Here is a 26,652-nt window from a genome sequence, read left to right as displayed (position 1 = left end):
ACGATGTATTGTATCACTTGATGGTTGCTCCTCTTCCTTATTAAACTATTGTTTTATCAGCAACAGAGGCACATTAGTTTACCTACTGACAACTTGCTGATCTGTCCATGCTACATAAAAGCCAGAATAAGTTCCAGGTAATTTTCTGTTTTGGACCCAAAGTACAAGTTACTTACCTTCAGTAACGATATATCTGGTAGAGACATATTCTAGTTGCAGATTCCTTACCTTTGAATTTTCACAGGCATCAGACTGGATCCGGAGATTTTTCTTCGAGCAGTACCTCTGCGTGCCGTCACGTGGCGTCGGTCGAATCTGCGGGTGTAGTTGGCGTCAGTTTCGCCGTGATGACGTCTCGGTCGTATATACAGGTGCCATCTCGGCACGCGGACATCAGCTTCTTTTCACAACTTTCCACAGAAGTAGCGCGGAGCCATGAAGAACACAGAGTGGTGCGCCAAAACTAGGGCCCTTAAAGGGAACTTGTACATCTGAAAGAGAATTCTAGTTGCAGATTCCTTAACTTTGAATAGATAACCCGAGCAATGCCAATCCCGATGGTGGGCTCCGAACCAAGTCCTGCAGGACCAAACAGCCAAAGTAGCCGTCCCTTCGGATCTGACTGCCCAGGCAGTAGTGTTTGGTAAAAGTGTGCAGAGATACCCACATTGCTGCCTGACAGATGTCCAGGACTGGAACGCCCCATACTAGCACTGTAGTAGCAGCCGAAGCTCTGGTGCAGTGAGCACGTAAACCTTCAGGTTGCTTTTTAGCCAGAGCATAGCACGTTTTGATGCATAAGAGTACCTATTGTGAAATGGTCCTCTTCTGCACCGCCTTCCCCTTCTTTGCACCTACATATCCCACAAAGAGTTGATCATCCACCCAGAAGTCTTTGGTACGATCAAGGTAGAACGCCAATGCTCTTTTTGGGTCTAGACGGTGGAGTCTCACCTCTTCGTGAGAGGGATGTGGTGGTGCATAAAAGGTAGGCAAGGTGATGGACTGTCCGACTTGGACGGGTGTCACTACTTTAGGTAGGAAAGAAGCCCTCGTGCGAGATACCACTTTGTCTGGATGTATGGCCAGGAAAGGTGGCTTAGGTGACAGAGCATGGAGCTCACTTACTCTGCGGCCAGAGGTAATGGCAACTAAAAGGACAGTCTTGATGGTTAAGAGCCGTAAAGGGCAGTTGTGAAGCGGCTCAAACGTGGCACACATAAGGTATGTTAATACCAGTTTTAGATCCCATTGGGGCATGATTACTGGGATAGGAGGAAAGAGATGTGTGAGGCCATTAAGAAACCTCCCAACTATAGGAGATTTAAATAAGGAAGGCTGATCTGATAACCTCAGGAAAGCAGAGATAGCAGAAAGATATCCTTTAAGAGTGCCCAGGGTGAAACCCTGCTGAGCAAGGGAAAGAATAAAGAGGAGGACTTGAGAAAGAGGAGCAGATAGAAGATCAACATATTTGTCGATGCACCTTGCCACAAATTTCTTCCAACGACAGGCGTATACGGTTTTGGTTGAGGGATGCCTGGCTGCCAAGATAACATTACAGACTTCAGGTGGCAGGTCAAAAGACATCAACTGTCGCCACTCAATCTGCACACAAGGAGGCGGAGGGTGGACAAGTTCAGATGGAGGACCCTCCCCTGCTGCTGCGACAGAAGATCCTCCCAAAGAGGTAGTTTGAACAGAACAGTTATGGCCATGCTCAACAGCTCAGGATACCAGACTCTTTGTGCCCAGTCCGGAGCCACCAGTATAACTTGGGCCCGGTCTTGCCCGATCTTCTTCAGAACTCTGGGCGGAAAGGAGGGCTGAATTCCACTCGCGACAAAAGGCGTCGCTGAGCAAGAGCAGCCTTGGAAACTCCAACGCGCAAAACAGCGGACATTGTGCGTTCTCTACGGAGGCAAACAAGTCTAACCAAGGTTCTCCCCACTGAGGGAGAAGACCTTGTGCCACCTCAGGATGGAGAAGCCATTCCTGATCGACCGCGCATCTTCGGCTGAGTTACTCTGCTCTGGCATTCAAGGAGCCCGCCAGGTGTTGAACCACCAGGGAAATGCCCTGATGTTTCAGCCAAGACCAGAGGCAAACAGCCTCTTGACAAAGGGTCCACGACCCCACTCCGCCTTGTTTGTTGCAGTACCACTTTGTGGTGGTGTTGTCTGTGAACACTTGCGCTGCTTTCCACTTGAGAGAAGGAAGGAATGCTTTCAATGCTGGTCGGATCGCTCAGAGCTCCAGATGATCGATATGGAGCCCAGGTTCCGCCGGAGACCAGAGACCTTTGATCTCCGCCTATCCAATGTGGCTGCCCCATCCCAGGACTGACACATCTGTCACGAATGTAAGATCTGGTTAGGGAAAGGAGAGAGATCTGCCCTTGACCCAATCCTGATTCGTTAACCACCACTGCAGGTCTCTTGCAGTTCCTTCCCGTACCTGGACCTTGTCGGAGAGATTCCCCTGATGTTGCACCCACTGGAACTTCAGGCCCTACTGCAGAGCCCGCATATGTCATCTGGCATTTCGAACTACCAGGATGCAGGAGGCCTTGAGGCCCAGCAGCGTCAGAGTCATTCTCACCGAAATCCAGGACAGAGGCTGAATATCCTGGACTCGCTTTTCAGGAGGATATGCCCGAAACTGCACTTTATCCAGAACAGCTCTGATGAAAGGGAGCGTCTGAGAAGGAGTCAGGTGTGACTTTGGCACGTTGGAAGTGAACCCCAGCAAATGCAAAAGGTTCGCCATAGTCTGGAGGTGGGAGATGACTGTTTGGGGAAAGGTCGCCTTCAACAGCCAATCGTCGAGATAGGGAAAGACTGGGACCCCTAACCTGCGCAGATGAGCTGCCACCATTACCATCACTTTTATGAACACCCAAGGGGCACTGGTAAGGCCAAAGGGAGGCACAGTAAGCTAAAAGTGCTTGTGACCTACCACGAATCGGAGGTAACGTCTGTGGGCCGGTAAAACGGGAATATAGAAGTATGCGTCTTGCAAGTCCAACGCTACCATCCAGTCTCCAGAATCCAGGGCAGATTGGCTCAGGTCCTATGTCAACATTTTGAACTTCTACTTTTTGAGGAAGAGGTTGAGGGACCGAAGATCTAATATAGGATAAAGACCTTAGTCTTTTTTTGGCACCTGAAAGGAGAGGGAATAGCAACCACGACCTACTTCTGGCAACGGAACCCTCTCAATAGCTCCTTTGGCCAAAAGGGCTTGGACTTCCATGTGGAGAAGCGCCATATGATCCTCCGATATTCGATTGAATGAAAGTGGCCTGGCTGGAGGAGGTGCCTCGAAGGGGCGGGAGTAGCCCATCCGGACAATCCGGAGGACCCACCTGTCCGAGGTAATGGACTGCCATTGGGGTAGGTGATGGCGAATCCTGCCGCCAACTGGTTCCTGGTGTACCCGCGGACTAGGAATGTTTGGAGGCTAAGGAGGGGGTGGGGTGGACTGGGCGACCCACTGGCTTCCTGATCCCCGGGGGTGTGGGATCCCGCGGCCGCACAGAGGATGTATAGCATGCGTGGGTCGATGGCCAGGGGGGAAAAGGACACAGTTGGGTGCCCCTTCCGTAGCCTTGAAAGGGGTGAAAAGCGGACTGCTGGGGCCTAGAAGCCGGTGCGAGGCCAAGGGAACAGGCCGTGGCTCGGGAATCCTTAAAGCGCTCGAGCGCCGAATCCACCTTGTCTCCGAAGAGACGTGTGCCATCAAATGGCATGTCCATCAAGGATTGCTGGACATCCCCTGAAAAGCCAGATGTTCTCAGCCAGGCACGGCATCTCAATGCCACCGTCAATGCAACCCATCTGCCCAGAGAGTCAGTCATATCCAGTCCACAATGAATCATGAACTTTGCTGCATCCCTCCCATCTGTTACGGTTTGGGAAAGGATAGTCCGGACCTCCTCAGGAACTCTAGGCAGCACTTGCGCGACCGTATCGGAATAGCGGCCCAAAAGGCATGCAGTGTTCACGGACCGCAGCGCTAGACTGTTGGATGAAAACAACTTCTTCCCCAAATTGTCCAGTCTTTTTGATTCCCTATACGGGGGTGCGGCAGGGCTCTCAGGCATGGGGTGATGCGTGACGTATTTCAGATCTGTCGCCGCAGGCCGATGTCGGTGGGCGATCATCTATTCACAGGAGCCCCTGTGCTGGGTCTGGACCAAGTACCCAAAAGGACATCTGTCAGTGCCTCATTAACGGGAAGAAGGGGTTCGGAAGAGGACGACCCTGGCTGAAGCACGTCGGTTAGGATATTAGGCCTAACCTCCACAGAAGGTAGCTCAAGGTCCAGGACCTTAGCCGCCCTTCTCGCCACCATGGAATATGAGGCACCCTCCTCCATAGGTACGGTAGGACGAGAGAGCATACCAGTGTCAGGGGAGGTGTCTAGACCACTGGCATCACCTAAAACCTGCACCCAGTCCATTTGGGGGTCAAGCTGGTATTCTAAAGGGTCCAGCGTCCCCTCCATACTCTCCTCGTATCCATACCATAAGCATAAGGGTCTGTATCAACCCTGGGCCCAGGAGAGCCCATAGAGAACAGAATCTGCATCAAGCGACATCGTTCCGACTCCGGGTCGTCACGTATGAGGATGGGATCAATGTCGATTGTGGGCCCAACCGACTTCAGGAGCGTCTATGTCTGACCCGATGCCAAGGAAGGTCAGTGTGACACGACCAGCCTCGGGACGGATCCACTATTGGATCCCGAGGGGCCCTCCGGAGCCGTGGCCGAAGCCGATGACTTTGAATCCGAGGGGACCCCCACCAACTCACCTGTGCCCGAGGGCGTCGAAGGTAGCTCGGTCTGCCCAAAAATGAGGCGCATTGCCTCATAAAATTCTTTGAGCTGGGCAGGGGTGGCTCTGGCTCCCGGAAGTCGGGGAAGCGTGGAGCCAACCCAGATGAAGGCTCCGGAGACCTACAGCATCAACACTCTTCCCGCGCCGCATCGTTCGAGCGATGGGATGAAGTCGAAGAAAGCTTGTCCTTCTTCCACGCATTATAGGGCTGCCCCATTTTATATATACACATACATACATATATATATATATGCACATCTCTTCAGTTACCAGCTCAGACATTTGTAAAAGTGGTAAAGAAAAAGGGCAAAGGGAGAGCATCAAGGGAGAACAAATCAAACCAAAAACACAATTTGGCGCATAAACTTTACCCCATAACACCACACACCACCATAAAGGAACTTCCTATATACTCTCAACCCATTAGCCTGAAATAAATGTATAGTAATGTCATACTATAAAACAAGCACATAACCATATTCTTCAAACATGAAGTATATATAAGGTGATAAATATTGAAAGCAACTATGTTTACTGTGCGTGGGCCATCAATCTACAATAAGCAACAAGTGCAATACTCTCCTCCTACCTTTGAAGAAACGCATGAGGCCTAGAGCATCTTCCCGGTCTTGTGGTAGACTTCAAATTAGACAACTGAGCTTGTGCTTGTAGATACTTCAAAAGAGTTAGAAAATCTCTGTTTAACAAAAACAAAAACCTTGTCAAACAGCGCAATAGGAATGTCACATTTACAGAGCAGATGAATGAATGTTCAACATAAACACACTACACAGAATGATCTCTGTAGCATGCTGATGTTTTTGATGATGCAAGCATTCTATTTAGCATACCTTTTTTTGAGGTTAACAGATTTCTTTCGCACTCCATTCCTCATCATCCAGTAGTTACAAGACCAATGATTGGGATCTGAAATAAATTAAATAATTTATTTTAGAATGCTCTTGACACATTCAAGCATGCCTGAGAAGCAGACAAAATGACATTTCGGACAGTTCTTCAGGGTAGCAAGGTGAATAGCATAAAGAAGTGATTGCATCTACTTTATAAGCCATCTAAAGAGTTTGAACCACTCACACGATCAAGTTCTGCCATTGGTCTGTCATTATAATCTATTAAATCAAACAATCCCTTTTTTGCAACTGGTACTCTGAACTCACACATTTGAAAGTGCTTTCACACCATACGGAAGAAAAAGGAATTTTAGCAATATAAAATATTTTCATAAGATCACACAATTCAAGCAGGGAAGCTGAAATTTACCCAGGTTTTCTGGTTTTACTTTGTACAAATCAGTCACATAGCTGCTTTGCTTTTACCTCTGTCCATTTGTTCTATAGCATGAACTCGATCAAAGATATTGGAGCGCTTTACATGAGCACCAGTACCATTACACAAGGTCACATTCATTTTCTAGGGACGGGGAGATTAAGAGATGTGCCTAGAATCACAGTATGCTGAGCTGATGCAAAACCCCGAACTTGGTTCTTGAGTTCCAAAGTCAGCAGCTCTGACTGTAACGCCACATCCTGGGTAGAGGAAGAATGGCAGGCAGAAACCATATATGACAGCTTGGCTCCTTATGAGCTTGAGGTTCCAACAGGACCGGTACTGAGCCACAGCCAGACTTCAGGAAGGCAGATATGGAGGCAAGATATTAGGGAGGAAAAGCCAGGAGGGACGTGGACGAGTGGGTGAGAACTGGATATGAAATAGAGAAAATAAAGGAAGAAGAAACAGCACGAGAAAATGGGCAAAGGAGATAGGAAAGTCATAATGGAAAGATGAACGAGTAGAGAAAAGAAAGAAGATAACAGGGAATGCAAAGAAAAAAAGGGATAGGAAAGGAGAAAAAGCAGGAAGGACACAAATAATAGAAAAATACACAGAGAGAAGTAGTATATTTGGAGCAGGGAGAGAGAAGATGTGAGTGTAGAGAGAAAAGAGAACATCCATGCAGAGGACGAGCTATGGAAGTAAGATATGAAAGGGAAGGAGTGAATATGGAACAAATGAAAAGGAAAAGACAGGGGAATGAATAATAGCAAGGAGAGGAAAAAGAAAGTCCAAGAAAGAAGGAAGTCAAGGATGATACAAACAAGCAAAGGGAATACAAATAGGTGACAAACAAGAAGGTAGGAGACAAGGAAGCACACAGAAGCACAGTCAAGATACAGATTTGCTAGAGAAAGGTTAGAATGAGAGAGTAGGGCAAATTGAGGGAAAGAGAAGACTAGGATGTAGTTGAAAGAGAGGGTTGACAAGATGAGGTAAAAGTGGAAGAAAACAGAAAGGGAGAAGGAAAAGTAGAGCGGATAAAGGAGGAGCAAAGAGAAGACAACGAAAAAGGGAGGAAGATAAGGACCCGCATGAGAAAGAGTGGAAGTGGAGAAAGATGAGAAAAGGTACAAGAACCAGGCAGGAAAGGCACTGAGATGACAGAGAGAGAGAAATCATTGGTAGAATGACCAGGGCACGAGATGCAGTGGCACTGGCACCCATGAGTGCAAGGATCCCACTGCACCCCTGTAATGAGTGAGGGGTCATTTTTTCTGGTTTGCATTAGGGCCCATGGCCATCTTGCTATGCCACTGACTTTGGTAGTTTGCACACTGCACGTACTTGAAATTAAGTTGTTTTTTGTCTTCAGCGCAAGCAGCTTTTGCAGCAGCTTAAGTGAAGCACATGGAGAAAATAAAATAGAGGGAACATTGATGGCAACCAAGCTTGAACTTTAAAACAACATTAAGCCTATTTACAACACCTTCACAGGATGGATATGTGATGCTATGTTTAGTTTTGTTATTGCAAAAATATGCCTGCCTTATTTAGAAGGCAGCACGTTTTTTTCTACTTGTCTTCTTTTACTTTATCTTGCATATGTTGTGGGATTTGTGTTTTTGTTTTACTGCGGTTGTGTGAGAAGATGAAGGGACGGCTGGGTCAGAGGACTAAAAAATAGATGCATGGGGGTGATTCCAACTCTGGCGGGCAGCTACCGCCGCCCGCCAGACGGAAACTGCCATTTGGCCGCCATGCAGGCAAATTTCTGCGGTTCCCATTCCAACATTCCCGCTGGGCCGGCGGGCGCTAACCAAGTTAGCGCCCGCCGGCCCAGCGGGAATGAGGCCGCAACACAGGAGCTGGCTCCGAATGGAGCCGGCGGTGTTGCGGCGGTGCGACGGGTGCAGTTGCACCCGTCGCGCTTTTCACTGTCTGCTAGGCAGACAGTGAAAAGCTGGCCGGGGCCCTGTTAGGGGGCCCCTGCACTGCCCATGCCACTGGCATGGGCAGTGCAGGGGCCACCAGGGGCCCCAGGACATCCCTTACTGCCCTGGCGGATTCTCCCAGCCGGGGCAAAAACGGCGGAATACCGCCGGCCCCGGCAGGGCGACCGAGGCTTTACCGCCGCGGTCAGAATGCCATTTGAAGCACCGCCAGCCTGTTGGCGGTGCTTCCGTCATTCGTGACCCTGGCAGTCCAAGAATGACCCCCTATGTGTATTACAACTTATTGATTGTCTAAACCCATCAGTGACACAAGATACTTTCTTTCATAAGTCAGACGTATTGGCATTGCCAATGCTTGTTTCAAGGTAGCTGTAGGCTCCTGCAACAGCTTGACATGTTCATATTTCTATGATTTAGGAGTCGTTTTAATAGTGCCAAAATCACTACAACGAGCAAGTTGATCTTACTCTTTACTCTTTACATCCTTCACTCATGCGTTTGGGAAAATCTACAAAGACTGATTGGAGAAAAACAGTGCAATATCTAGAATGCAGTTACAATTTTTTTTTCGGAAGCATAGCCTAACCAAACTGTCTATCAATCCCGAAGATATATCCTATGAGTAGAGTTTGCAGAACATAAAGGATAGTTAAGCTGTCATATTTGCTAATAAGGTCAAAGCTTACAAGCTGGGGTATATGCTGTTGAAAAACTAGAGGTGAATCTAGCTCCCAGCCTCTAACGATATGGACATGGATATCTCTGAGGAAGCAACACCTCAAGGAAGCTAAATCTAGGTAGCGTTTCAGTGAAGGAAGAAGGTCTCAGTTATCTCTTTAGCCAGACAGTGCTTCCATAAGTAACAAACAACTTAGAAGATTGGCAAAAACTTAAGAACTATCCAAGAATCAAGAGAGGACCACTCAAAAATGTCTGTCATGAGCAGTAGTTTCAGAAAAAAATGTAAAATTAAAACTGTAGGTTAAAAACACAGAAGCCTTTAACAAATCCCTGCCATAAGAAAAGCATACTGTGTCTCAATTTAGCCTCCAACGAGCGTATAATATGAGATAAAGTGAAATTAAATACGCAATTTTCATATATTAGTTTTTGCATTTCCTTACATGATGCTACAAGGCTGAGGGCTTAGGGGTAGAAAGAAGGTGACAGCCATATGGGGGTTGTTTCATGGTAAGTTTGTTTTTTCAAAACTAGATGAGAATATGGTAGGTTTTTCTGAAACAGTCTTTCCATTCAGCAAAGGAAAGGAGCTGTGAGGAATTTTACTCTGATGCTGAAAATTCTAGATAAAGAGGTCCCACAAATTCCCAGAACTTTGATAAGGTTTGAAAACTGTATATTCATTGAGCAAAACGGGGCTCTGGCGTTCAGCTTCAGATTACTGAACATTCTGACCTTCCAAAAAGTCCTGTAGACTAATTCTGTAGGAATAATGACATTGAAGAAGAGATTTTTCCCTTCTCCAAGTGCAGTTGCACACCAGAGCATTTCTAATTGTCCTCTGTAGTAAACAAATTGATCTGAAAAAATCCTCTTTTGTTGAAAATGGATAGGCCCGTAGTCTAGCCGGTCAAAACAACTTTCAAATCCCACACAGACAGCGTTCGTATGACCAAGAAACAAATACAAGACAGAAAAACTCTGGTAGGATTCACATTACAAAGGAAAACACGGGACTAGGGATTTATCCGTAGCCTAAAAGAAGCAAGCTGTCTATTATATTAGGCTCGGTTTAAAAACAGACACGGTGACATGAACATAATTTTTATTATTGAAGAGCAATTAAATACTTTGAGGGCAAAATCCAACTCTGAGGCCAATTCCTGCACAATTTTAAAAGCTGAGCTTCGAAAGCATGGTTCTCCATAAACAGGAAGGGTATTGCACTTAAAGAATGCTAGAAAGTATAAGACACTTAAAATTTGCCATTCACATACAGGGATTTACAGGTTTACGATTGAGGGGGAGGGATACATTAGAAGGAGGAAAAGCAGTAGGGATCATGGAGAGAGGGAGATAGATGTGAGGGATGGCTGAAAAGTGCCAAAGCCACATGGAGATTATTTGCATAAGTATTTGAGTAAATCTGAACAAGAAGACTATGCTTGCCTGGTAATTACTAATAGTGATACCATATGGAAACTTACAAACCTAGGCCAGGACTAAAAGGCAACACTGAAAGTCACTCAATTTGACTTGTGTGACATGAGCTTTTCGTGGTTTATTTGTTACCTCTACGGATGTAAAATTCAGCCCAAGTACAATAATTGTGCACCGATAACAACCTGAGCTCTTCACAGACTAACAGAGTTGTCTCAGCAGTGGAAGGTAGTAAGGGGGAAATCTAAAAACCTGGTGAGTATTGCACTTCAATGACATGGCACTGTCAAAAAGCAAGCCTGGCATCTAGACTTCCGGGAGCTGGAATGTCAACAAGGATGAATGGGAATACAGTAGCACTTGCCATGATGCCCCTCAACTGGATTTGAATGGTTGTACTACTGAAATGGGTTCCGCCCATTTAATACACATGGATTGTTTTGCTTTTTTACTGCCTGATTTAGGACCTTTACTGTGAAGGAGTCTCACAAACTGCAGTAAATTCTGTGGAGATGGGCTGAGAGTGCTAACTGCTAGTGTCTGCCTTTCGAGATAAGCCTTCAGCTGAGGTTGAGCAGAGCACAGCAGAGGCTGCGGGCTGGTTAAATGTGACTATGCAAGTGTAAGCGTGTGCAAGCTGTGCATGAGACTACCATCTTACACAGGCCAGTATCTGAGCATAGGTAGCCTGTCGCAAAAGGGGCCCTTTATGGACTGGTGCTGACCTGAGAAAAGCCTTATAATGTGAATGGGCATTCATAGTGTGAGTCTGTACTGCTTACTTAAAGTCTGTGGCACTTTAATGAATTACATATTATGGGTGAAATTTGTACCAAAGTACAGTTTTGTCCTACTTAGGCCACCAAGGTCCACTGAGGTATCAAGCTAAGGGTAAACGGCATCCTGTGTGTAGATTTAGTCTCTTTCATCATATTTACACTCCTTATGGCAATTTAAGAATGTTCATAATTCTTTTGCTCAGCCATAATCAGATTCTAGGCCTCTGTCGTCCTTCAGCGCCAAGTTAATTACTCTGCTGGTCAGCAAGAGGATCAAAGGTCTTAACACACAATAGAGTCATTAACAGTTATACGTCCTTTACATTAAGAATGCTAAAATGTACTTAAATTTTTTTTTTTTCTTGGAATCCTGATTTACCTGAAACGTTTCCAAAAGTCTGTGTACTCTGCATAATGGTATTCATTTTATAATTTACTTCGACAAATCATTCACTGTCACAACCACGTGCAGATTGCAGTATTCCAGATCACTGGTTGTTCATATGGCTTGAAGTGCCATTCTGTAGTCTTCCATTAAATCACTTAACACACCTCTCCTTTTCCTCTCCAGTGGAAAGGCTGATATGACTGCCCAACAATTGGATGAGCCCCAGTAAGTTCAAGTGTTTTTTTCGGATAACCGATAATGGGGTGCTCCTTCAGCATGAATATGTAATGTGCAGCTTTCTGCTACTCTGAAATGCTTTTCTGTTCTGGTTTTGCACTACATTTTTTCCAATTCCTTACATGTGTCCTTGTCCCACTCGGATCAATCAGTTGATTTCTAGAGCGCTGCTTGTCACCTGTGAGGGTATCCAGTCACTGGTAGGGTCCAGATGTTCAGGCGAAGAGCCAGTTCTTCAATGATTTCTGGCACTCTGGAAGTGAGGTGAGGTCTGGGGTGAAGAGGGAGATGGTTCCACGTCTTTGCTGTGATGTCGGAGAAGTAGCTTCCACTGTTTCTGACACAGCGGATGTGGGGAGTGAAGGTGAGCGTAAGGGAGGTGGAGCGGAGCTGTCTGGTGGGCTGATGGAAGTTTAGGAAGTGGTTGACGTGGGCACCTCCATGCTTTTGTTACTTGGGCCCTGGGGGAAGCCCAAAGGCCCCGCAACTCCTGCTGACTCCCTGCATGCCCTCACTGGATGGAGCCTGCAACACTCTTCTGCTCTTGCCTTGTAGGGAGCAAATCCTCTGTCTTCATCTTCCACCTATATACTAATAGCTTTGTTCACAAAATAACGAATCTCAAAGGATCATCGAATTACCTGCCTAATTAATATTCACCAGGCAGGTCGTAAACCATTGTGATTGGCTGCAATCACAGGGATGGTGGCCTGCATTATCAAATTGTTTTAAAGCAGCATGTGTTCCTTACACAAACTTGTGTTGCTTTAAAAAAAAAAAAAAAAAGGTAGTTTACCATCTTGGAAAACTTCAAGGGGAGCACACAGGGGTCCTAGGGGTCAATAGTAACTCCCTTAGAGTCTTCCAGACAGATTCCCAAAGTAGTAACCAATTACCGCCTCCAGTGAGGAGTTGGTAACTGGTCAATGGATTGCAACATAAACTGTGGTTACAAACCATTGATACATTCTATATCAATTAGCAATATACTTAGATGGAATGCATCTTTCAAACTGCAATTCAGTATGGGTCACAGAACTCATTTTGCTAACTCGAAAAATGGGTTTTGCACCTTAGAAGTGGCACTTATTTTTTCCAAATTGTAATTCGGTATGGGTGACAGACCTACTTTTGCTAACTCGAAAAATAGCTTTCGTACATTAGAAAGGGCAATTTTTCAGTCACAAACTCTGCAATTTTGCGAATTGCAGGTTTTGTGACCGAAAAAGGGCTTAGTACATGCACCTCTAAATGCTGCCTCCCAGCTACTGGGATTTGACTAGATATGAAGCCTCAAAGTACCATAGTCCAGTCCCCTAAACTGAAAGCCGGAAGCAACAGCGGCCTTAAAGTATAGCAAATACAATCTGTAAGCACAGGAAATCTGGGACATAACCACAATACTTCATTTTGGGGGATAGAGTTTCGGTCTTTACTACAGACCTAGAAACAGAGGCATCATTTACCCACTATCAAAGGACAAAGCTAGTGGGCCCTACTCTGCTCTATTTGTTATTGAGGAGACAAAAGCCCAGGAGTATACCAGTAGAGGTAAAGTGGCGTGGCCGCCTGCAGAAGGAGTGTGCTTGTATATATTCAAATAGGCAGCACTACTACCATTAATAATTAGTAACCCAGCACACAATCCTTCAAGACACCAAAACTTAAAACTGGGACAAAGCAAAATTAATGCTGGACCATCAGGCCCTTGGGAAAAGTACATGTAAATCCCCAATGTGGCAGAAAATAGAAAGGGCAAAACACTAAAGCACAAATAATAACACTGGGATGTGACTCGAGCAGAGATCATGATGGTTTGGGGGGAAGAGGACCTTGGGGAAACTACACTCAGGTTTTCAAATATCTAGAGACACACCTAATATCCAACATGGTTTTGAACAAGAGACCACATATGAAAACATTTGCTGTACATCATTAAACGACTAAGGTCTAAGAGTGGCTGCAGCTATAGGCTTCCCATTAATTTTGAAGGGGATGGTGTTACCCAATGCCTTGGCAGGTCTACTGGCCTGAGTTGTATGCTCAAATAAAACTACTGCAACCTAGTCATGTATGTCAGAAGAGATGTCACCCCTTAAATGTACTATGTTCACCATTACCTCTACCAAATAAGACATACCTGTGCAAACGACAGTAATTGACTTGGTAGAAACCTTGCAGCAAAGCAAGGTGATTATTGGTACATGTTGGTCATTCAATACTATTTGGCAATACCTGAATATAATTTTCCTGTGTGATATAAGTCTTGGATGAATCAGGACATGGGACTATTCATCCTCTGTGGATCTATGGAGGAGAAAAAGTCCATTTGATTCCCCGACAAAAACTTTGAATTATTACATTAATCTGAATACCCGTTCCTAAAGAAATATGTTGAGCCTTTGTAGATCCAGCGTGTTTGCCATATTAAGCTGACATAAAAACCATTGTCTCTTGGGCACTTGCTTTAGGATGTTCTTTAGCAGACTGTCAAAGGTGTGATATAAATAAGCAAAATTAAAACACTTTTTGTGGAAATAGGGCCTTTTGCAAAAGTTTTTTTTCCTCGAGTGTCAGAGGCTGGTTACCAATCGGAAGGAATGAACTATTTAGTGCCAACTAAGGTAAGGCCTTGTTAATAAGGTATTTTTATTCCAACACTGCTTCAGGGAAATAATGAGAGTTCTTCTTATTTACTACTTGGCCAGTTCGCCATTAATATCTGATTTTCAGAAATAAAATATTTCACCTTAGTGCAAGAACCAGAGAACATATTAAAGATCAAGTCAAGCACTGAAATTTCATAAGTTTCTAAAGTTCATAATCTTCAGATTTATGAAGGCATGAATGAATGCATATGTACACGACTAAAGACCCACATGCAAAAAGAACAAGCATTTGCAATGCAACGGGTCTAGCGTTTGCTCGTGTTAGAGCTGACAGCGTTGTAAACTCCTAACCCGACTTTTCTCTGGTAATTAAACCTATCTGCAAAAGTGCATTTATGTACTAACCGGAAAAGTGCAAATAACTGTGTCACAGGGTTGATATTATGGAAAGCGCTCAACTTCTGCCAAGCGAGATGGCGCTGGGAAAAGAGAGAAAAAGGAGTCCACGGGCTGGACGGAAAACAGCGAGCCTCGCATGTTTTCTGTACTTGGTCGATGCGCTCGAGGAGGGCTATCCACCGAAAAAGGCATGACGTATGCATGCCTTCCACTAATGAAATCAAGCAGATTCTAACAGGCAAGCCCATGAACCAATGACGTGACGTGGACGGGGCTCCGAGCCCTTTTTAGTAACTAAAGCGTCTGGCTTAGTGAAACGCATGCGCAAGCGCACGCGACGCAAGCTCGACCCTAAAAAGACAAAAAACGAGGATAACACCTGAGGTTAGGGATTATTAGGAATTCCAACGCCCCAGGGATGTCGGACCAAAACTCACACCATCCCAGTGATTTAGGCTATGGAATGATTTTATTGTAATATAAATGTCTACGATATTTGCCCCTGATGTTGGAGCATATTCCTTCCTGCGGGTGAAATCTACAAAATTTTCACAGCTGGGTGGAATGCAGCTGAACTTGTTAATACTGATCATAGCACACTGTGTTCTAGTGTAGGCCTGTCCACTAATTTTCATTACATGTACAGGGCTTACTGTTCTGCATCGTAGTAAAAGGCTCAATTTAGTTCATTATTATCTTTACTAAATAGATACCAGGTTTAACCAACAAACAATGATTAAAGGCATTCTTGCACAATGGTGTGCTTATATTTATGCATTTTCGCCTTTCCTTTTTCTGCTTGTTAAAGACACGTTTATAGAGATTGCATCTCACGATGAAGGATGCAGACACTGAAAATGCACATAGAATGATATTCATACATTTGAAAAGTTTTGTTTCGAAAACATTTTTGACTACAAGCAATGTATCGATCTCCCATTTAAGTGATTTTGATTTGAAAGTAGTTACAAAACAATCTAACACAAAATTGTGAATTAAACATCTTATATGAGGGACTTGAGAGTTCACAAAAAACGACTGCAAGTACTTTCTATACCAATTCCCTATACACCCGCATTTTTCAGTATCAACAGGGGGTAGGCCCAAGTCCGTGAGCATTAAGAGATTTAGGTAACCTATAGGTTCACAGGGAAAATGTTAGCTATAATTGTTACCGATTTAAATTTTGTGATCCAGCCAAAAATGCATTCTCGAAGCTGGTTGGGTGTACAGAAGAATAGAAGCAAACAGAGAAGCTCATGATAAACATGGGCTAGGTATGAAGTAACCAGTGAACTACCCAATGTTTTCATACTTTAAATGGCTCCAAATATGAAAACTGTTGGCCCTAATTTCTAAGTATAATATTGTAGCACCATGCTTGCTGACATAGACCATTCCATCTATTTAACCTAACAATGCACCTTTCGTTTGTCCTTCACAGAACTCGATCTTAGTCTTGGTTTTAAACGATCAAAAATAATGTAGAAACGGTAAACCCTGAATGGTTCTAGAAGTCAGGATCAGCAGGTGCAGGTCTATGTTCCTGAAAGGCGGCCAAGAACAAGGCTTGGACCATGTAGTCTTCAAAGCATCAGTCAAGGCATCATTAAATGGGAGCAAGGGCTCCCACAACCCTGGCACTCGTCAGTGAATTTCTGTTGGAAGATTTGTTTTTGTCTCAGAAGAGGGCAACTGCAGATCTAGCACCTCAGCTGCCCTTTGAACTACAATTGCAAACGTGCTCGACAAACCTCCTAAACTTTGATGATTGACCTTGTATTCACAGCCTTGGGCTGCAATCTACTTATCGCTGTAATTTACTTGTTCTAACCATAGTTCCGGGAATGTTTGTGCTTAATCAGTAACTGCCAGAACAGGTTTGTACAGGTCGTTGCCACCTCCTGCCAGCTGCATCTGTACCTTCTCCCACCACACGTGTATCCCTGAAATATTCTGAAGGCCGCAGAGGACCTTGAATACACTAGGGGTGGAGTTGTCCTCTGACTAAGCCGTTTTGTGTGTATATAAGGTAGGGTGCCCCAGAGTGAAGGGGCAGCCTCCGTAGGATAGTCACTTGACTGTCCTGGGACTCTGTACTGGCGCGGGCTAGTAAACCATCTAATAAAACGTATCTTTTCTCCTACAGTTGGTGACCCCGTCTGGTTTGTGTAATGTATGACTATATACCCTGAGGACTTAGGGTGTCCCTCCACCGCTGAGGGAGAATCAGCGACATTTTCTCCCGGTTCCTCAAGTAGTCCAGAAAACATGGAGCCTCATATGTTTTCAGTAGTTGGTCGGTGCGCTCAAGGAGGACTAAACACCGGAAAAGGCATGACATATGCATGCCTTTCACAGATGAAATGAAGTGAATTGTAAAAGGCAATCCCACGAACCAACCAAACTGATGGGCATGACATGGGCGTGGTTACAAGCCCCTAGAGAGATTACAACGGGGACAGAGCACTTTGAGCGCTCTACCCAAATAACTGTAAAATAAACAAAAAAATTGTACATTTGAAATTGGATTAAATGAATGCTTCTGGTTGACTTTCTTATATTTAGAACTTTCCACTTCACTCTGCCGTTTTAAAGTGCTGTAACAGACTTCACTTTACCTAAATCAGAATGATAAAAACCTGCATGCCAAGATTCAACCTTTTAAGATAATTATCACTGCATTTTTCAGCAGCAAGCATTTATCGAATGGTAATATCAGTCACTGTACCTAATACAGAGGATAAGCATTTGTTTATATGTGGGTGTAAGTACAAAGAACCTGTACTGCCCGTTCTGCAGGGACCAATTTGCAAATTAGAGGGCACAGCAAAAATTGCAGGAGGGGCATCTCAGCCTTTTATCCTTGTGGTGTTAACAAAATAAGGGCCCACTGAAATGACAATATGGCAATTGATACAATTATAGTGTTAAACAAATGTCTTAATGTATCCCTAACACTGCATATTTGGTACTTCGTGCAGTATTACTTATCATTCAGAATGAGTTAACAGCTTCATACAATACCATAATGAGTTTTATTGAAATGCGGCTTGACTGATACACAGCCGCCTTCCTGCATCATCAGCAGTGGGCACAAACAAATGTCAAATTGCAAATGGGAGCAACACATGTGGCCTTTTTCATGGGGGGGAGGTAATGGAGAAAGTATACTGACGAAAATACAGGTTTTAAGTGTTGAGCTGATAATCTTTGTACCGTTTCTGTCCGTACCCGTTGTACAATTAAGTTCCACTGGAAACTTCAAATGATGTCAGTGATAGTGTCTGAGCTGAGTTGTGTGATACACCGTAAGGTGTTTTCCTGTTTGAAGATGTGTCCTTTCTATTGCAATTTACCTTTATAGCTATGGCCTTTTATATTAAGGTCAATTTGAACATGTTTATGCGACTCCTGCAAATGTAGTGCGTGTAGTGCGCACACACTACGAATTTACATTTGGATCTCTAAATGTGCACTGATTGGTCAAAACGTACATTCATTGCTGCAATTGTACAGTCACAGCTTCAAATTTACTTTGCTAGTAGAGTGAATCTAAATTACAATGCTTAAGGGGTGGAGCTGGCTGCGAAGTCAGATGGATGCGTTCTCCGAGTCTCCAATAGAGCTCCCACTTTGGGACTAAATCGAACGGAAGTAGGCCGGGGTTTACCTAGCAGAGGTTGAGTCTGAGTCCAGGAATAATGGGTAGCATGGATAAATCATTTATTTCAGGCGGATTCCAACCATCATGGCCTGAATTTGTGAGAATCTGGGCATAAGCCCACCGAAGAGCAATCAAGATGGTGCCAACGATGTGCGCACAGTGAACACCACCATCCTAATGAGAGTGGCACCCGATCCAGAGGAGGTTGGGGAAGCTTCCCTACCCAAACACAGACCAAAGCGGAGGTATCCCGTGCACCCAGGGTCCCCTTCGGTGCACCAGGCTGGCTGGGTTGCTGCATTCCATCAACAGGTGTGGAAATGGAAAGTGTTACATGCAGCAAGTCAGGGGCCCTGAGCTAGTGGAAAATAAAGCTACTAGACTTCCTATGAGACGTCGAAGGCGGGAGCAGAACAGATCTGCAACGTGTTCTGAACAGATATTGTGACTCGTGCTGTGGCAAAGTGATGTGAACTTGAGTTCCGAGGACGAGTGTGTTCTACGCTGACAGCACTTGTGTACAAATTCAGAGCCCAAGCAAGTTAGCCGGAGTGTCCAAGACATCGCGGAGGACATCACTTGATCATATCACTTATTCTAAAAAAATTAGGCTTACGGTCATTTTCTCCGACTTAAACTGATGAGACAGAAAGGGGTTTATCTGACTAATCTGTAGTGATTACATAATCGTTGCTTCCTTCAGACCCTTGCTTTTTCCTATCGATTCCAGTTGCTTCTGACAGAGATTGATGGGATGTGGTTTGTATAACACTTACAGAGCTGTAGTGTTAAATAGTGATTGCTCTTAAATTGGACCAGGCTGAGTTTATGCAATTCTGGATGGCTTTTATACTGCTTAGTAAAAATATTAAACCATGTATCAGTCTTTCTGAAGGTACATTATTTAGAACAAATGTACTTCTGATTAAACACAGTTCAGATGTTCTACAAAGATAAATGGAAGCCAATATGTTTATCAGATGGTAATCAAACTTGCATTAGTGAAATAGTGAACGTCACGTTTTCTGTATACTCACTGAACATGATTTTGTCAATTCATAACCGCACTTTAAAACAGTCTAAAATATACTTAAAGTGTTTTTCTTAAAAGGATGAGGATGTATTTTTTCACCATTTTTACTACACACTAGGGCCAAAACATTTAAATATGATCGTATCAAATGTGGAGGGATTTCATTTAAAAAATAAGTGGTTTAAAGAGGCCACACAGTGTAGAAAAACATTTATTTGTATCCAATTATGCATTAATGTCAATCATTAGCACACTGTCTTCCAGAAATGTTATTTAGAACTGTGAGTGCTTGGGCACTGTGTTCTAATCTTCACAAACGTAATCATATGTACAGTCCAGGACAACATTCAAAATTTGGTGCCTTTAGCAAAGTATTTAAACAGTTTTAACAACTAAACAACTGCAATATTTATCAATGGTCTGAAATTCAATCATGAATTCTAGATTAAGAAACCTGGGCTTAACTATTATGCACTCCTGACGTACTTAATGTGCCCAATCATTACTGAATCCCTATTATCAAAGGTTATGCCACCCTTCAAGAAGAGAGACGATGAAAAAGAATGTTGGTATCATCATCATCCAAAAAGACTCCCTCGTCTGCAAATACACACCTATAACAACATTTTCCACTGAGTGCCTCTAAGACTCCTGCTTTATCACCTTCGTTCACAGTCGATCCACATGTAACTGACCACACACCAAAGCTCAAATCAGAATTCACTGATCAGATCACAAATCCCTTAGTTTAATAAGGCCTTAATAGCATTTTCATTGGTGATTACAACAGTGATAGCGGCAATCCTAAAGGCAGATTATTCACTGCCATACAGAACCTAGTAAACTTCCACAATCCTCTCAATATTCATTTCACCCACGCTAAAAGCAACGGAATGGCTCTTGGCCTATCACTGCAACCTGGACATAGTGGCACGCTCATCCATCTTGATATCAGCTGCTCAGATCATTTTCCTTCGGCATTTCCTATTTTGTTCGGCACAACATTATCTTCCATTGTACAACCAAAAAGTAAAATTTTGTCTTGCCCTATGAAATAACTGACACATTTGGGCCTACATCAAAGTCAATCAGGTTGATGTATTTATGTAACCAACCATCTAGCTGAGATCCGTGGGCTTAACAAAGATATACAGATGATTATGAGGAGAAACTGGTGTACTTCAAGACTAAAGAAAGAAATCCAAAAGCCAACATGCCAAAACATGTCTCAAACAACTGAACAGGTCCTACAAACCATCCCAAAGAGGGCACAAAAATATCACTAGTCTATCTATCTCCATGGCCAAATGCTGTACCAAAGAACTTCATAGCAATGTCGTGGAATTCTGCATTTTAGAGTACACCTTCACAAGCAACATCAGGAATATTCTGTGGAGGATGATGAGGAAAGGAGGTCAAATTCTCCTGTGTCAGACTACTTTTTCCCCATCCTGCTGTTGTGAATAGGCCAGTGTGAAGCAGAGAGAGTGTCAAATAAACCCAGAGAAACACTGTCCAAACAACAAAGAGGCACAGCGGCCACCTTATAAAGAAACCCAATAGTTTTTTAAAGTAATATGTTGACCTAAGATGTTTTGTTGCTAGTTTGTACAGCTCTATAAGCCAACACAACGTCAACGCAAAACACTGAGAATAGGAGAGGCAGGAGAGACGGGAAAGATAGGTCTACTAAAGGTAAATGAAGAGACAAGAAAGGAGGTAGAAACATTCTGAGTAGTTGGGCCTTCGACAAGAGGCTGATATCTCACTGGACAGCACAACAGTGCTATATTAGTAGCTCATCTTAAGCATCTAACTAAATGTGTGAGGAGGAGAGCAAGAATGAAAAATAATGAGAAATGAAAGAGGGCAGGTGCGCAGCAGAGGGACAGTAAGAGTAACAAAGGATGCTAGCAAGTTAGAAATAACATCCTAATCCCTTCCATAGCGTCTACAGCCTGACCTCTCGTGAGCTTTCTTGTTAATATTTAAACTTAGCTGTGTACTCGTAGGTGAATATGGTGCTAGAAGGAGAACACATGGGAAGACAGTGTCCATCAAATTTAGAAATGCAAGATCTTGAACTATGGCTTATGAAGGTGTAAAGCAAACAGTTCAGTTAGCAGGAAGGGCAGTGGTTGAAATGGAAAATATCAAGTGCAGGTATTTACTCTCTTGGAATATTCATTTCCTGTTAAAAGAAATCAGGTACTCTGCCTCTGAATATCAATTTAAGTTGGGATTTCCAGAACTATACATTGTGCCTTCAGCCCTCCCTGCCACAAATTGGTAAGCCATAGAATGTCCAAACATTTTTGCTTAGGTTATAATTATTCATATTTGTCCAAAACCTTTTTAAAAATCTATTTCTATTTAGCTCCACCACTCCTGTTAGTAGTCAGATTAATGAATTCAGAAATTATTTAAGGAAGAACCTTGTTCTGTTGGTATCCCCCACACACTAAAATATTTCACTGTAATTCTTTTATAATGTAATTTGTGAATATTCCACAGAAGTTAGTTGTAACTTTGTATTTCTTCATGGACTACTGCCAAATATTTAGACAAATGGTGTTGCTACTTAATATTGTGCTGTAGTAGTAACTAAAGAACTGGGGGTAACCTGTCATTTTAAAAAAGAAATCTGATTTGGGGGCAAGGCACCAAAATATCTTCTAAAATATTTCCTATTACTTTCAACTGCCTGCCACAAAAACTAGAACCCAAACATCCACCTCCAACCATATCTACAGGATCATCATGTTTCAAAACGCAACATTCGTAATTAATTCTGTGAAAATTTCTTGCGCAAGTGTCCTAACACCACTGTAAAAGTTATTTTTGTTTGTTATGTTGAGACCAATCTTAATGGTCTAATGTACTTTAAAATTTCATGAGCTCTACATACGATCTTGAAAAATACAGTTCAGGTTATGCAGTGCAAGAGGACAGTGAAGGGAAAGGAATACCCACAAATAACTTGGCCTCTGAAGATGGCTCCACCCCCATTGTTCAAAGCATTAACCCCTGCTCAAAGTGCCCGTCTAGTTGCAACCTGATCTACCATCTCAGGTTATAGGGCAACCTCAGTCAGTTGCTGCTGCTCAGTCGCCTAAATCATCGATGTAGACTGTGCAGGTTTGGGCGGAGGACCCTGACTTGTTCCAGTGAAAGGCGAGCCTCCCAAAGTGGTAGTCTGATTGGAAAACAGATGATCATGTCCAGAAGGGCCAATACCACACTCTCTTCGTCCAATCTGGAGTTTCCAGGATGGCACAGGTTCAGTCATTCTTTACCTTTTTCAGAGGCGGGAGACTCAGTGGTGGGAAGGTGTGGAGGAATACCTGGTTTCACTGCAAATGGAACACATCTCCTAACAAGTGTACTTGAGAAAACTACAAAGCGTAAAACCTTTGACACAGTGTTCTTGGCATTGGCAAAAACATCCTGCCAGGGTTTTGCCTACTGTTGGTGGATGCCTCGCACCCCATGCTCAAGTCATCCACTCTGACTTTCAGGGACTCTGCCAGGTAGTTCACATCCACAGAAATTTCAGAGTGTTCAAACCAACTCCACAGACGCAGAGGTCTCTTGGCACAGGACGCCCACTCTGCCTTACCTGTTGCACTACCACATGGCTGTGTCCATGAGATTCTGCACCAGTTTCCCCTTGAAGCACTTCAGAGCCAAACACATGAATGCAACTCAAACAGATTTATGGCAAGTCGGGCTTTTGTTTGAGACTAGAGTTCTCCGTTTTCCACCGTCCCCAGACGATCCTCCAGTCATGCACGGATGCACCCAGTACCACCTTCAGCTATGGGTAAGGAAGGGAAGGGGGCCTGCCTCTGAACCAATTCCTATTGAGGTGCCACCACTGAAAATCTTGAGCCATCCTTTCCAAGATCTGGGTGGTATCCTTAAGACTTCCTTGATGTTGCCCTACCTCCGCCCACCCTGGAAATTCAGATTCCATTATAAAGCCTGTTTGTGGCAACTGTCATGGCCAAGAAGGAGAATGCAGGAGGCTAGGAGGCCATGAAGCCTCTGAACTGCTCTCATAGTTATCTAGGACAGAGGTTGTAACATCGGGATCATAGCCTGAATCTCCTGGACACGTTAAGGCAGAGGGAAAGCCCAGAAATGAATTGTGTCCAACACAGCTACAATAAACAGAAGCCTCTATGAAGGAACCATATTGAACTTTTGGCTTGTTGATAGTGAACCCAAACAATGTGAAGAGGTTCACACTCATCCGTAGGTAGTCTATGAGTGACTGTGGCGAGCCTGCCTTCAAAAGACAGTGATTGAGGTAGGGGAAGACTGGCATCCCCCACCACTGAAGTTGGGCAGCAAACACTGCCATCACTTTCGTGAACACCCTAGGAGTATTAGTAGGCCAAACAGAAGCAAAGAAAAGTGGAAATGCTTTTGGCCTACCATGAAGGGTAAGTAACGTTTCTGAGACTGTAGGAAAGGTAGATGAAAATAAGCATCCTGCAGTCCAATGGCACCATCCAGTTGCTAGATCTGCCAGTGTAAGCATTTTGAATTTGTCCTTCTACAAGTCGAAGGCTCAAAATAGGCCTGAGACCGCTCTCCCGTCCTTTTTTAGCAGGAGAAAAGGACAAGAGAAACAGTCCTCTCCTCTTTCAGAGTCAGGTACTCTCTTAAAAGCGTCCTCAAAGAGCAACATTTGCACCTCCAACACAGGAAAGGTGCACTTCTGAAATTTTCTCTGACGTGGGGAGAACATTTGGTGGGGCAAAAAGAAAATGTAGGGCATATCCAGGATGAACGATTTGTAAGCCACTTTCAGACGTGATGGCGCCATCCTGGGAGGAAGTATTGACAGGGTGGGCATGCACCACTAAGGGCATACTAAATCAGTTTAATGCATTTTTCAAGAAATCTACTCACCCACTTGCCATGGCGAGTCAGATTTCATGAGGGCAAGCTATTTTTAGGGCCTACTGGCCTATTCTGGCAGACTTACACATAACAGTTTTTCTGTCCACTCAGAAAGTGAATGAGCAATAAAGATCCCTTTAAATCTTGTTTTTATCTTGTCATATTTGCCCTACATACAGAGACAGAGGTCAGAAGCCAGTAGTTTGTCTTCTTGCATTTACTTTTCTTTCTCTAACTTCGAAGTTAGAGGATTTTGTGAAGTGAAATGTCAGACAATCGTGCTGTGCACAGCTTGTGAAATTAAAGGCTGTAAGATGTCTGGCTTTTTTCTAATGCAACATTTAAATTGCTAATAAGTGAACTTTACAAACATTTCAAAATATATAATTCAGTAACTGCACAAACATTTCAAAAATAGATCTGTAATTATAGAAACACATTTTTGTAATTCTGTGTGGAGAAAAAAAAGATTTTTATAGGATGAAAACAACTCAGAACACTTTACTTGGAGATGTGCAAATGATAAATATTTTTGCTTGAATCAAATTTCCAAACACTCTTTATGCACTATATCTTTTTTATCAGGAAAACTGCATCTTAATGGGAAGGAAAGTTTGAGGCCATTTCAAAGCAAAATGTGCTGTCTGTAAATGACAGTGCACTACCACATCCTGCTTTAGTAATATTTATTAAAAGTAAGTTTTTAACATGAGCTGAGAAATATTTCTGCCCCTGCCCTGATGACAATGCTAATAGTGAACTACAAGGCAAGTCAAGGGCCATGTGTACCGTGTATGTGGGCCATAATCGTATTATACATGGAACAAATGTTTAGTCTATTGAATAAAAAAATTGTCTTTTGTACAACAGAAATGCTGAAAAAGGTGGCCAGATAAAATACTAATATTTGCCTAGGATCACACAATTTGAGACCGGTTACGGGTCGAGGACATTACAGTTAGGTTAAGTGGATTATTCAAATTACTAGCCTTGCAAGTCTAGTACCTTTTTTATGACATTTCGAGGCCTCTGATGGCTGCTTCCGCAGGGAAGGGGGAATGGCAGGAATGGTGCTCCAATGGCCTGAGCGCTGCCTGCCAGACCCACAGCCATGAAAGGACTGGTATTACCGCTGTACTGGTTGAGGAGACTGCCTTTTTCATGTTTGCCAACCCTCTGAACAGCCTCCAATTTTTCTGAATTGGTGTGGAAACTGATTACAAAGATTCACCACTCTACTCTCTTTAAAGCACTCCAACTCTGATTCTGACTTCTCACCAAAAAGGTGTGAACCATCAAAAGGAATATCCTTGATAGAGGATTGTATATCACCAGAAAATCCAGTGGAGCGCATCCATGCATGTCTGTAAAGCACCACGCTGGTACAGACTGCCCTTCCCAGGCAATCAGCAGTATTCTAGGCCATTGCAGGTCACATACTTGACTGCGTCTTGGCCATTATGAATTGTTAGAGCCAGGGAGAAACTCTTCAGGGACTTCCGGCAATGCCTTGCTGGCTATGTTCCAGACTGCATGAGTGCAGGGACCCCAAAAAAGTAGACAACAATAACCAATTGCAATACTAAATTGGTGGAGGAAAACAAAACCTTGCCAAAAGCCTTAATCCCCTTGGACTCCCTTTCCAGAGGAGTCATTGGGAATGAACCAGGGCTCAAGTTACTGGCTGATGCCTGAACCATAAGGGTCTCTGGAGTAGAACGTTTAGTAAGGAAACCAAAATCACCAGGATCCAGTCTGTGATGCCTTGCCACCTGCCTCTTCACCAGTGTTCATCAACTGACCAAGAAAACATCAAGGTATCGATGAGGACCTCATTAAAAGGAAGCATGCGCTCAGACATAGCTGGTCTAGGTTGGAAAATTTTGGTGAGGACATTCGTTTTGGTCTTGACAAAGGGTAGCTGTAAATCAAGGAATGCAGCAGCCCACCAAACCATCACTGTAAAAGGATGCACTTTCTTCCGTTGGTGGCCCCAGTGGACAGTCACATTCTGCCTAAGGGGAAGTGTCAATCCCAATGACCTCTTACAATTCCATGTGCACCCGAGTGGGTACGAAGCTTGAAATGGTCCTGAGGGGTCAGACATCACAGAGGATGAGTCCACTTATGATAACAAGATTGGATTCACAGTCGCACCAGAGGGAACCCAAATATGCAAAAAATCTGCAGAATGGCCTCCTTAAAAGCCTCAATCTGCTGTGGTACTCAAGACGCATCAAGCCCAACTGAGGGATCACATTACCAACCTATCCTTAGGTTCAGCAACATATTGCTTTGCATCCCAGTCGGCCTTCAGATGCAGAGGTTAGTGGATAACAATGGTCCCTAATGGAGTAATTCAAGCAAACTATACTCAAAGTCAAATGGTCATTTAATGTACAAATAAAAAGCAAAAAT

General features: G+C 43.8%; 1 protein-coding gene across 1 annotated transcript in view; it reads right to left on the bottom strand.

The window, feature by feature from the left end:
- Positions 1–26,652, bottom strand: part of LOC138285596 (uncharacterized) — a 106,572-nt gene that overhangs the window by 28,670 nt on the left and 51,250 nt on the right. The window contains exons 3-4 of the mRNA XM_069225751.1: positions 5,694–5,769; positions 5,432–5,539 (exon numbers count right to left, since the gene is read on the bottom strand). Of these exons, the coding sequence (XP_069081852.1) occupies positions 5,432–5,539; positions 5,694–5,769 (184 nt within the window). The remainder of the gene's footprint in view (positions 1–5,431; positions 5,540–5,693; positions 5,770–26,652) is intronic.

The sequence above is a fragment of the Pleurodeles waltl genome, chromosome 3_1 (assembly GCF_031143425.1).
Source record: "Pleurodeles waltl isolate 20211129_DDA chromosome 3_1, aPleWal1.hap1.20221129, whole genome shotgun sequence".
In the NCBI taxonomy this organism is placed as follows: domain Eukaryota; kingdom Metazoa; phylum Chordata; class Amphibia; order Caudata; family Salamandridae; genus Pleurodeles; species Pleurodeles waltl.
Note: the sequence above shows the minus strand (reverse complement) of the source record. Positions and strands in the feature narration are given on the sequence as shown.